This window comes from Diabrotica undecimpunctata, chromosome 8, assembly GCF_040954645.1.
Source record: "Diabrotica undecimpunctata isolate CICGRU chromosome 8, icDiaUnde3, whole genome shotgun sequence".
NCBI classification, from domain to species: domain Eukaryota; kingdom Metazoa; phylum Arthropoda; class Insecta; order Coleoptera; family Chrysomelidae; genus Diabrotica; species Diabrotica undecimpunctata.
The window spans coordinates 118,285,751-118,299,426 of NC_092810.1; the positions used below are offsets into that span (position 1 = coordinate 118,285,751).

At 34.0% G+C, this 13,676-nt stretch overlaps 1 protein-coding gene across 1 annotated transcript in view; it reads right to left on the reverse strand.

Annotated features, from left to right (window-relative positions):
* Positions 1-13,676, reverse strand: part of LOC140447910 (carboxylic ester hydrolase-like) — a 148,304-nt gene that overhangs the window by 80,471 nt on the left and 54,157 nt on the right. Inside the window, exon 5 of the mRNA XM_072540833.1 lies at positions 10,291-10,476. Coding sequence (XP_072396934.1) covers positions 10,291-10,476 — 186 coding nt within the window. The remainder of the gene's footprint in view (positions 1-10,290; positions 10,477-13,676) is intronic.

Genomic DNA, 13,676 nt, shown 5'->3' on the forward strand with positions numbered 1-13,676 from the left:
GTTACATAAAATTCTGAATCGATTTTTATTGAGATACAATTCTCGAAAAAATAGCCGTTTTTAAAATATTTTAAGTTTTTGAAAAATTTTTCATATTACACATGCAATTTCAAAAATTAATATTATGGTTAATATTTATGCTGAAAAAATAAAAATTCTTTTTTAGCGTGTACTAAACTCTATTTTTATTTAAGCATAAAAAAATTTGCCAATGTTAATACTGGGTGTTCAAAATTTTGTATTATATTTTAATTTTTATATATTTTATAAATATATCTATAAAAATATATATCTATATAAAACAAAGACTAATGATAGTTGTGTGTGCCGATACTTGCTTTCCCTTTTCTGCACCAAGTGCAGTCGAGAGCGAGCAAGCATCAAATCCTTTCATCCGTCGTCTTATACCAGTCATTCGTCCAGTCATGTCCTTAATCTACCTTACTTGCTAATCTAATTTTTTTGTGCTCCTTGTGCTCTTTTGTGCTTTTTGTGCTTTGCGTGCCTCCGGCTCTCTGCTACATGCGGTTTTTGTTTTATTTTTTTTTTGTTTTTTTTTTGGTGGTTGTTACCCTTTTGTGTTAATTTTTTTATCTACGTCTTAATCTATGGACAGGTATCATCACTGACTCGCTATCCGATTTATCTGAATCTTCATCATTACGAATAATTCTTCAAGAAAAAAGAAAAAAAAAAGATCTTACTTCATCAATAACTTGTTCTATTTCATATGACTAAAATCTTTTTTCAGTATGCTCAATACATTTCCGCCATTGTTCCTCATTGACTTGGTTTAGTGCATCTTGCCAGAGTTGTAAAACGCTGGCTTCGTCGGTGGTCTTACATGCATGTTTATCATAGTAGTTTTTAGTGATGCCCCACACCAATTCAATTGGATTGTACTGGCAGTGATATGGTGGTAGTCTTAGGACCTCATGACCATATTTTAGTGTCATTTGGTCAACGACAAATTTTTTCTCAGTAATGTCTTCTTTGCACTTATTTAATAATTCAGCTTTTAAAACTAGATGTTCGTGTTCTATATTTTTCTCCGACAGCCACTTTCTTAAGTCTTCTTTTTTCCAGCTGCTTGTGAGAAACTTTTCCTCCTCTCTGGTGTGATACGATGCATTGTCTAAGACTATTAATGACCGATTTTTCAGATTTTTTAATAATTTTTCCTCAAACCAATAAATATCGGCGTCCATATTTCCGTGGTAATCATCAGTTTTTTTGTCGAAGAAAATATAAGACTAGCATTGGGTATAAAACCTTCTGTATTTCCTGCATGCAATATAATATATCTTTTGCCATTACTCGCACTAGTACTCGAATAGCATTTGGTAGAATCATCTTGCCAGGATGATTTGGTATTATTTCCTTTCGCAAAAATCCATGTTTCGTTAAGAAACACAAATTGTCTGGCAAATTCGGAATTCCTGTTTTTTAAATAGTTTCTTATAAATGTCCACCTTTTTCCAACAACATTGGACAGCTCGCATAACATTTTACTACTATTGGTTTTTTTTGTATCTAAAACCCATAGCTTTTAATACTTTTGATAAATTGGTCAAACCCATATCACAAAGTTCTCTGTTCTTTATTTTTTGAATAAGTGTCTTTCTTGTAACATGTTCTTTTGCTTTGTACATGTCATAAATGATATTTCTGATTGAGATTTTAATATCTTGTGGTAAGTCGACGGTTTTCGGATGCAAACGAATCCTTTTATCTTCCTTACTTAATTCCTCCTCACTCATTTTGCGAACTCTTTGCAAGGTCCGTTCTGAAATTCCACAAGCTGCACTTGTCCTTTTTTGAACTGCCAGTACTGATGTAATTGGTCCCATGTTAATTTTTTCTAAAGTAAAATAATTTTCCACTTTCAACACAATTCGACGCTCACTTGGAGATGAAAACTTATATTTAGGTGTTCTATCGTTTTCTTGTACGTTATCCATTGTCACTATTGAAAACTGGCGATTGTTGAATACCAATAGCGAGATTTTTCGGAGCTCTCTGAAAATATACACGAGGGGGCAGGGCCTCGGTGGCAGGGCGCGTCGGTCATTGGCCGATGATTCCGGTCAATGGAGAGCCTCGACTCCGCAGACTGTTTACTATTTTTGCAAATATAACAACTAAAATTATCCAGTTATGCGACCGCAAGGAATGGATGCACTCCTCGAGACAATTTTATTTGAAATAAAATTATAAAAGTTTTTTCAATAAATTATCACAAAGCATTCATTTTGCGTTTTTTCACGATTTATAAAAAAATTGTTTTAGTAGCGCTGATTTATCCTCAAGTACTACAGCCAACCAGTAGGCGGTTCGGTACCACAAAGCAGGTAGAAAAGGGAAAGCATAACAGAGTGGCTGTAACTAAAGTCATAAATTATTTTTTGGGCGTTAATCCGAAATACGACAGGGTAAAACGACTTTACTTTATAATTATAGTTACCATGGTTTTTGAAAAAGTGAAATATAACCTATATTCGATATTAAAAGAAATATGTGATTTTTAATGAATTCAAATTATTAATAAAGTAAAGAAAAAACTTTATTAAAGAAAAATAGAAAATACCAATTTGCAAAAAAATAATAAAATTTAAACAATAAATATTTTTAATATTTTAAGCTTTAATAGTCCAAATACGAAACTATGACTCTAACAAACACTATAGCTTCGAAATTGAGAGTGGCACAGAGACGAATGAAACGGGGGAGTGATGTTGCGGGAATTGCTGATGTTGTGGAACGCATAACTGAACTGAAATGAAACTGGGCAGGCTATGTAGCCAGAATGAACGACTCACGATGACAAGCAAAATTGAAGGGTTTGGTGCAAAAACCGATCAAAGACCATTTTTGTAGAAATTGAGTTTATGGCATTTCTTTCCTTCAAAAATACCAACGCATAGTTTGGAGCAAAACCCGTACACGTATTGTGCAAGAAACTCAATGTAGAATAACGTGAATAGTTATTGCACCAAAAATGTTAATAGCATAGGCTTTAGGATCGATGGTATTGAGAGCATTAATCGGCCATGTGATTCACAATAGGAAGTTCTAACCTCACATTTTCCTCGAAAATGGGTAGTTTTACAGAGTTTTCTGGTGAAAGTGATCCATGCCATAATTCCGATAATAGTGATGCTGACCCATATTATGTAGTGGAAGAAGAAAGTGGCAACAAAAGAAGCAAAAAATATAATTTAAACAACGATAACAAAGCAGGTAATTTTATAAGTAAATAAAATAGTATAGTATAAATAAAAAACAAATATAAGTAGTATAAATAAAGTATAAATAAAATAATGCTCATATAAAAATGTAATTGTAGATAAGATGAACAAAGCTAGTGGTTTAGATTTAAAGCGGGGATGTATTCCAAAGCAAACAAATCAAATGATATGATAACTCAAGCAGCACAACTGATGCAGATAATTTATTTAGTTTAGTTTTATATCTATGTACCACATTTATATGTTTTATTGTAGATGAAACTGCAGAAAGGCGCTTAGAAGAAAATACACATAGAAGAATACACAACTAGTAGTGGTAAAACTATTGCAGCAAAGAATCAAGAGTCCACGTGTGAGTGTCGTAGCCGGTGCTTTGAAAAACTGACGGAAATGGAGAAAGATGCAATATTTACAGTATTTTATGCAATGGCAGATTAATACATTCAAGATAGTTATTTAGGGTCGCTCATAGCTGTAAGAAAAGTATTTAAAAGTAGAAGAACCAGCGTACATGAAACGAAGAAGTATTCTTATCGCTATTGTGTTAAAGCGGGTATAAAATCTCTAAAAGTGTGTCGCTCAGCATTTTGTAACTAACATGCAGTTCATAAATCAAGAGTATTAAAAATTGCACAAACAAAAGCTTCTGGTACGGTGCTTGAAAAGGATTCCCGTGGTAAACACCATAATCAACCAAACAAAAAGCAGGAAAATATTGTGAAACAGATTGAGGAGCACATAAATAGTTTTTCAGTTTGTGAATGAAAATTTCTAATTTCTAATTTTACCCTTTTTGTCACTTCACTCATCCATCTAAGCATTTTTATTTCCGCCACATGCATTCGTTGTTCCTTTTTCTTTTTAACGTTCAGTTTTGTAAATCATAGGTGGTCCTATAACTGTTTTATAGAATTTTCCTTTTTTACGACTGTATAGTTTAGAAGATCTGTGTTAGACCTATTTTGTTGCTACTGTTTATGTAATATTCTGTTCTCTTTTATTTTTTCTTGAACTTCGTTAGACCACCACCAGGTCTCCTTATTCCTAAACTTTTTTCCTTACGTTTTCCAAGTATTTCAATAGCAGTATCTCTAATGATACTGGCCATCTTTCTGTAACTTGTATTAGGACTTCCTTTCATGTTCCAACACATTTTTTCTACCATTTTTGCCCTAAATAGACCGTCTTTCTCATCTTTTAACCTCTACCACTTGATTTTTTGTGGTCCTCTACCATATTTTGGTTTGGCTTTGCTTTTTACTTTGATGTCCAGTACAAGCAACTTCTGTTGTTGGCTTACTGTCTCGTCAACTATTACTTTGCAGTCCTTACGTTCATGTATATTTTCTTTTCTTACCATAAAATATTCTATTTGGGATTAATTTTGTCCAGTTTTGTATGGAACAGGTTAAAATTCTCTCTTTTGAAAAAATGTGTTTACAATGGCCATATCCAACGCTATTGCTAATTCAAGTATGTAATCTCTAGCTTCATTTCTAGTTCCAAATCCTAGTCCTCCATGTATTGATTCATATCCTGTCTTAGATTGGCCCATAAAAGAATTAAACTCACCTTCTATTAATCTGATATCACAATCTAATAAATTATTAACTACTCCCGTTCCGGAATATACTAAATCTTTTAAATTTACACTATTTACCTCTCTCCATTCTTCACTTTTCTCATAAGATTTAAACTCTGTCGTTTTTGGTTCATCTTTTGCATCCTCCTCACTTCCTTACGTCCAATATCCAGTTAGTATCTTCATTATAACTTAACTAATTTGTTTGATAATAATTACAGCCAATATATCCTTGCCAATTTGCTGTTTTACATTTAATATTGTATTTATTTTCAATAATAAATAGAAAACTTATATTATATGACAAGGAAATATTTTAACACATGCAGTGGCTAACACATGGTTAATTTTTTTTAGTTTTTTTTGGCCTAATTAATTTTCCTGTTCCCCCTTGTTGGGTGGAACTTTATAAAAGCCTTGTGGTGCACCACACACATGGGATGACAACTACAGAAGATATGCTGAACAAAGTTATCCAATGATGCCATATTTTAGATTGTAAAGTTTGTAGACAAGATTTGCTTTGATTTTTAATATGTTTATTTTATACTTTTTTATGTAGAATAAATATGATTAGTTAATACCTTGGTTTATTCTTCTTCTTTCAGTACCCTGTCGGATTATCGAACGTTGGCGATATTATTGGCAATAATAACTTTCTTTACGGCGGCTCTAAATAAATTAGCCGTGGTCTGTTGATACCATTATCGGAGATTTCGGAGCCAAGATGTTCTTCGTCGGCCTGGACCTCTCCTTCCGGCGATATTACCCTGTATTATGAGGTGTAGAAGGTTATACCTCTCTGGATGTCTCATTACATGACCAAAATATTGTAACTTTCGAATTTTTATCGTTGTATCCTTGGTTTATTGGCCCCAGCCAAACTAATTGTTCAGATTTACTTAAGATAAGACGTTCTTACATCTGAGACACTGAGTTAGACGAGACCTACCAATTGGCTTCCAAAGACAGTTGTGAGTTTTATTGTTCTACATTAGCTCCCAATTTTCGGAGGTAGTTAGATTGATACCCATTGGCACTCATAGTTTCTGATGTGTCGTTCAATGGTTACAGAAGAGAAAATAAAATACCGCTATTTAATTTAAACTGAAATCCTTTGAAAAGGAGCCCTATATGATGTCTACTAGGAATGTGAATTAAGTAAAGACTTCCGCATTGAATATTTTCTATTTACCGGTGAAACCTGCAGATAGCAGATTTAGATGCAGATACCTAGGTGCTGAATTAAAAAACTTACGACCGCGTTTAAATTCCCAACTTTCCTTTATCTGATAGAGATATAAATCTAAATACGCCTCGATTGTGATCCGTCACTCATCCGACAAAATCTGCGGAAGCAATATCTAATTTTATTTCTGTTTTTGGTACATTGCGCGTACTGACAATTATTATTAACAAATAATTAAGGTAACACAGATAATTGTGGTTTAATTATGTTTTTAATACAATTATATTGAAAATCTATTAAAACAAAAAATAATTACGTTGTAATTATTTTCCTTATAATTAAATTCAATATAATAAATAATTATTATGTTTCTCATAGAAAAACTTCACTGCGATTTATTTTTCCCAACAATATTTGTCAGCTTAATTGAAAAATCTAAATTTCTAAAGCTATTTATAGGATATCCTGAAAACAGGAGAAAACAAAGAAAGTGATAAAGTGAAGATTCTGATTGTTCTTAAGAATCTACTCAGTGTTCTGATTCTAATTCTGTTTTGAACATCTAAGGAGTCTGATAAGAACAAATATAAATGATCCAGGACCAACATAAACAAAAATTTGAAGAAAATTTGGCAGTCCACTCACTTCCAATGAAACAGTATATTTACGGAACTGGAATGCAGATGAATTTGTGTTAAAAACTATTTCCGCTGAAAATATATGTAATACTCGCTAATGTTAAGATAAATAAATAAATTTAAAGGACAGATATTTTTAAAACCCTTTCCCTGTGGTCTTTTTAGTCAAATAACTTATTACTACAACAAAAAATACCCAATATATCAGCAGGTCCTACCATTCATTTAGAGAAAGTCGAAGCAGGTTTAATCCAAAAGCTTGTACACTAGATGAAGCTCCATCAAAGATTATCTGTCTACATTAAAGGCTGGGACGACTGTCCCACTGTTTGTCTTCTTCTTCCTATGCCGTCCCCATTAACGGAGGTTGGCGACCACATTTTTAAAAGCTTCTCTGTCTTTTGCAACGTGAAATAATTCGTCTACAGTCATGTTTGTCCAGTCTCGAATATTTCGCAGCCATGACTTCCTCTTTCTACCTATTCCCTTTTTGCCATCGACTCTACCCTGCATGATGACCTACAGAAGACTATATTTATTATTTCTCAGTATGTGTCCAAGGTATGCAGTCTTGAGTACTTTTATTGTTCTCAACAATTTTTTGTCTCGACCCATCCTTCTCAGCACTTCCTCATTGGTGACCCTGGCAGTCCATGGAATTCTCAACATTCTCCGGTATATCCAAAGTTCAAAGGCTTCAATCTTCTTAACTATTTGTGCTTTTAGTGTCCATGTGTCTACCCCGTACAATAGTTTCGACCAGACGTAACATTCAACAAACCTCAGTCTCAGCGCAGTATTCAGATTTTTGTCACAGAACAATTGCTTGAATTTTAAGAACGTTGCCCTTGCCATTTCTATTCGTACCCGGATCTCTTGGTCTGGATCTAATTCTGTGTTGATGTAAGCTCCCAGATATTTATATTTTGTCACTCTCTCTATTTGCTGTCCACCAAGAGTTAGTTGTTTATTATTTATTGGACTCCTTGATACTATCATAAATTTGATCTTATCTGTGTTGATGTCAAGTCCCATTTGAATGCATTCACTACTTATTGCATCTAGTAAAGTTTGTAGTTCTTCTATACCCTCAGCCATAATTACCGTGTCATCTGCAAATCTCATGGTGTTTATGATTTCTCCACCAATTCTTTTCCAAATTTTCTTTCCCATAAGGCTTTTCTGAATATGACCACTGAGTATAACGCATCCTTGCCTAACCCCTCTCGCAATCGATATATTATTTGTTTCTATATCGTTCACCTGTACTATTGCTTTCTGGTTCCAGTATAAACCGTTCTGGTCTGGTTCCGTTAATAAACTCAATGTCTTTTTTGTGTAAATTGATGTTTTCATCAATTTAGACAAATCCGACATTTCTGCAAGAGTACGTGCGTGTTTTGTACGTGAGTGTTTGTGCGATAGGGTAATTACGCCACCTAGGAAAGAAATCTGAACTACCAACATCTGACATTTCGATCATATTTTGTTCTTAAAACAATACGGTTGATTGATTGCTAATTCATTCTACAAATTGTTGATTCAAATATTCTTAATCGAAAATTTTACTACTTCACAGTAATTAATTGTTTTTGGAAAATTGCGAAAAATATAGGTTGGTAGAGATAAGAGTTGGTAGAGTTCATGGTTGTACCTAGATCTTTAAACTTCGTTTTCAATAATAGGTCCAAACATTTTTTTTATTACTTTTCATTCGAAGACTTCCAGCTTTAGTTTTGTGTCTTCTGTCATCACCCATGTCTACCATCCATAACATACTATTGGCCTGATAATCGTTTTGTAGACCCTTATTTTCGATCTCCAGTGTGTGTTTCTGGAGCGGAACATAAAGGCGAATAAAAAGTAGGGTTTGTTTCCTTTTCTTTTTAACCTTTACTATTCTTTTTTGAATCTCTGGTTCTTATCTTAATTTTAATTAATAATTTTTTAAATTGTGTTAAGGCATATCAATTTTTTTTAAAATGCGCGGAAGAAAATCAAATCTCAAAAATGCATGTAGCCAAGCCGCAGGATGTAAACAAATTGGTAGTGCTAATAGATCGTGCGAACAAGCTATTCAAATAAATAAAAGTCGAAGCATAATGTCAGCAGCTTACCAATCTGCAAACCGCTGTCTATTCGCACTGGATAAGCTCATAAAATAAAAAAATCTTACAAGAAGTTCAAAGCTCAAAATCTATAAATCCATCGTCAGACCTGTAATAACATACGGATGCGAAACGTGGACCATGACCAAAGCAAACGAAGAAAAGCTCACACGCTTTGAACGAAAAATACTTCGAAAAATTTTCGGACCTCGCCATGACATCACCACAAACCAGTATAAGATCAGAACCAATATTGAATTAAAAGCACTCTACAATGACGCCAATATTGTCCAAGAAATTAAATCACAGCGACTAAGATGGGCAGGTCACGTGCACAGACTGCATAACGATAGACTGGTAAAACTGGTATGGGAAGAGATTCCCATAGGCAAAAGACCACTCGGACGTCCCAGAATGCGATGGAGAGATAACATCCAAGCAGATCTGCGGAAAATGAACATTCCATTTGACCCAAGGTTGATGGAAGACCGAACAAATTGGAAAAACGTTGTACAGTTAGCCAAGACCCACCCAAGGTTATAGCGCTACGTAATGATGATAAGGTCAGAAGAGAGCCATACACAAGAATTTTATGCACATCTTGATCAACGCGTACAACAGACTATATTAAGAACGAGAGCTGCACGTGAGGAGTATATAGCTACATCTAGAACACAAGAACGTGAAATACAGCTGATCAACCACGCATTTACACGCATGTCATTTGTTTGTCTTGCATTTGAATATGCCCCAGAAATTAATTATTCTGCGTATTTTAAAATTGCTGTGGGTGCAATATATACAATATGCCAGTATTGTTAGGCATTCAAGTTTCACAATATAGCATTTGACATCTGCTGGGCATCAAAAAAAGTTATTCTAGAAATTTATTCTACCATCTCTTACCACTTCACCAGAACCTTTAATTACTTATTACTGGTGATTCAAAAACTTGTTAGAGGGTGGGCGAACGTCATATGTATTGTTCTTAGCAAACCAAATGCAATGTGTAACAATAAAAAACAAGTGAAATGGTTCATTTATTTAATAGGTTTATAGAAACTGATTTACTTATGGACAAAGTGCAAAAAATGCATACGAGAGCTGCATGCTTACCTTTAAAAAGGATTTTGATTCAGGTACACTTGTCAATTGGATACACTTATCAAAAGATGTAAAATTGTTACTGTCAAGTAATTACAACATTGATTTGCCGCGCGTAATTGACATTCAAAATCGCCAGTCGCTTCGAGCGTTATTTCTGAAAGAACGAATTATTCCACAGAAAAGTTCTAATAAACGTTTTTGTTTAAAACTATTACATCTACATTTTTTGTTTAAACCATTTTTTACAGCGTCCAGGGTGGAAATGACAAACTTTTCTGTATGTTTTTGAAGTTCCAAAATTGACATACTCAAAAAATTCAGCTGCTTTATTTCGTTTTTGGAGATCAAATCTCTGACGACTCCAGTATTGTAATTACTAAAAAACTTTTAAAATGCACTCGTATTACTTAATCCTTACCTTTGCTCATTTTGCTTAAAATGTGGCTACCGACCGAACTTGAACCAGCACTCTCACCCCCAATAGTAACTTTGGAGGAATCTCCACCAAATAGATGAATATTTTCTGATACCCATTTTAGTGCAAAATTTTGATCTCTTAGACCTAAATTTCCAGGTAATACACAATCATCTGTGGCAAGAAAACCTACAAAAATATAAGAAAATTATTATATGACATTCGTTAAAATCAACAGCACCCAAAATATATGTTTATTTAATCGAAGTAATCATTAAATCAGACGAATGAAATGTTCTAAAAATTCTTTTGTGGTTTTATTTACCGATAATGTTTTTATTATTATTGTTCATGGCTATTCCTATAATGATTTATTTTATTGCAGTAAGCGTTGCGCAGTTAAATTGTAAGACTTCTATTATTGTAATATATAATTGTAATACATGTATCTCGATTAATACAGGGTGGCGCACCGAAAACGAAACAGATGCATTTACTGGCAGATGATTCCTTTAAAAAAAAAACGCTTGGAGCCGTCGATTTTATTATCGAGGGGGAAACAAAATTGGCATAAAATCACATTAACATTTGCAGCCCCCTAAGCGGGGGTGGCACCATCCCTAAAATCTTAAATGGAAAGGGGGGTCGAATGATCCATCATTTAAAAGGTCTTTCAACTCCCTTTACAATGATGTAAAATTTATGTACTTCAATTCAGTAGTTTTGGAGATTTATTGATTTAAAGTTTAAATACATCATCGTAAGAGGAGATCAATACATAGCAGCAAAGTTGTTAAAAAATTAAGAATGAACTGACCTGTCAGCCTAGTAAGTGTTGAAAATGACCACCATTACTTTACATGCAATAATAAAGATTTTGCTGAAAACGTTGCAGGACATTTTGCAATATTTGAGGAGTAATTTGATGGCACTCATTCACAATTCTTTGTCGTAAATCTTCTAAGGATGTTGGCTGAGTAGCATAGATTTTGCTTTTTAAGTAACCCCACAAAAAGAAATTTAAAGGTGATAAATCTGGCGATCTTGGGGGCCATTCAACGGCACCTCTTCTACCAATCCATTGACCTGGAAAGGTCTGATCTAAATAATGCCGAACTCTTAATGCGTAATCTGGTGGGGCACCATCCTGTTGGAACATCAACATATCCTCAACGTATCGATAATCATTCTGATTTTCAATTATATCTGTTAGCGCAGGATCTATGGCATTTTGCAGTAATTCCAAATACATTTCACCAGTCAAATTTCCAGGTAAGAAAAAAGGACCAACCAAATGATCGCCAAAAATGCCAGCCCAAACATTTAATTTTTGTGGCTGCTGTGTGTGTACCTCATGGTAAATTCTGGGATTAGAGTCCGACCAATATCGACAAGTATGACGATTTACTTCGCCATTTAAAAAAAAAGGAACATTCGTCGGAAAAGCAAATGGTAAATAAAAATTGTTCATCGTTTGTAATTCGTTCACTCATAACTTCACAAAATTCTAATCGCTTATCAAAATCGTCTTCATTAAGTTCTTGTACAAGGTGAATTTTATACGGATGAAAATTATGGGCCTTTAGAATCCGTTGGATAGTACGTCGACTAACACCACACGAAGTTTGCAATTTGCGGGTACTTAATGTAGGATCTACAATAACTTGCCCTAAAACCCCCACTTCTGTTGCTTCGTTCCTTATAGGATTTTCAATATTACGTTTTTTATTGGTGACTGATCCAGTTTCCCGAAATTTAGCTACAAGTTCTAGAACATATTTTCGGTGCACATTATTGTTCTCATGTCGCTCATTAAAAATTTGTGCTGTTCTATTACCGCACTGATTATTTCCGAAAAATGTTTCAATAATTTCAACCCTTTCTGCCGTGGAATATACCATGGTTAATTTATGTATAAAGCAATAAATGATATTTTAACAACAAAGATTGGTCAAATGAATCGCAAACTAATGTACTATTTCCTATTTAAAATAAGTACGTGGCATTCTCTACTTATCTTTCTTCAAGAAACAACTTTTTTTGTCACAAAGGACACTTCAATTGCTATTTTTATTATTAATAAACCATGGGCGTAGTTAATAAAAGCATTTACTTATCAAGAAAATGCTTTTACTCAAATTTCTTCTGAAAGAAGTACAAACTAATTTGATGTACCTATTAAAGTCTACTTTAAACTTTAAATCAATAAATCTCCAAAACTACTGAATTGAATACATGAATTTTACATCATTATAAAGGGAGTTGAAAGACCTTTCAAATAATGGATCATTTGACTCCCCTTTTCATTTAAGATTTTAGGGTTGATGCCACCCCCGCTTAAGGGGCTGCAAATGTTAAAGTGATTTTATGCCAATTTTGTGTTCCCCTCGAAAACAAAATCGACATGTCCGAGTGTTTTGTCAAAAAAGGAATCATCTGCCAGTAAATGCCTCTGTTTCGTTTTCGGTGCGCCACACTGTATATGAAAGGTCTCGGGAAAGAATGATCAGGATTCATTTTTAGTCAAAATTTCGATATTGGCGCCATCTTTGAGCCTTTTGTAGAACGAACCCAAGCATACTTTTGTTTGTACAATAAATATCATGGAATATACGTTGTACACGTTGTACGGTAGATAATAAAGGACAAGAATATAAGTTAATTGAGAATAACGATCAGGTTCCTCGTGCTTAAGGTTTCGCGGCTTTAATTAACTTGTTTATGGTTATAGTCATACTGTCAACTGATTTTAGTGTTGTTGATACATCTAAGGAAATTATTGAGCCAGGTGGATTTAAGAAGCGAATAAAAACCGACAAAATTAGTGATGCAATGAAAAAAATTACGTGCCACCACTCACCAAGTTGGAGAAGACTGCAAGTGCATTTTGTAGAACTGTTTTTTAGTCTTTCCTTCGAACTAAAAACAAAGATTATTTTTTTCTGTTTATGAGTTAGTAACTATAATGCTGTTGTTGCTGTGAACGCAAGACATCACAGCAATGTTATGAATGTACGTACCAGACGTGGAGCCAACATTGACTCCGATTACTACCCGGTCCAGGATAAACTAAGGGCACGAATCTCTAACGCAAAAAAAGGTAAAGGAAGCAAAGAAGATAAATTCGAGGTGGACAGACTACGAATCCCTGATAGTTAGAAAATTTGAACACAAACCTAAAGAAAAACTAAAGACCAAATGAGTAGTACTGTTGAAAATATAGATAATTACTGGAATAAGTGCGAAAATATCCTGAAAGAAGTAGCAACAACAGTTTTAGGAAAAAGAAACAGGAAAGGAAGGGGGCAAAATGGTATGATGCGAAATGCTCACAGGCAACTCAAAAAAAAATCAGGCGTATGGGAAACTCCAAAACAGAAGGACAAGAC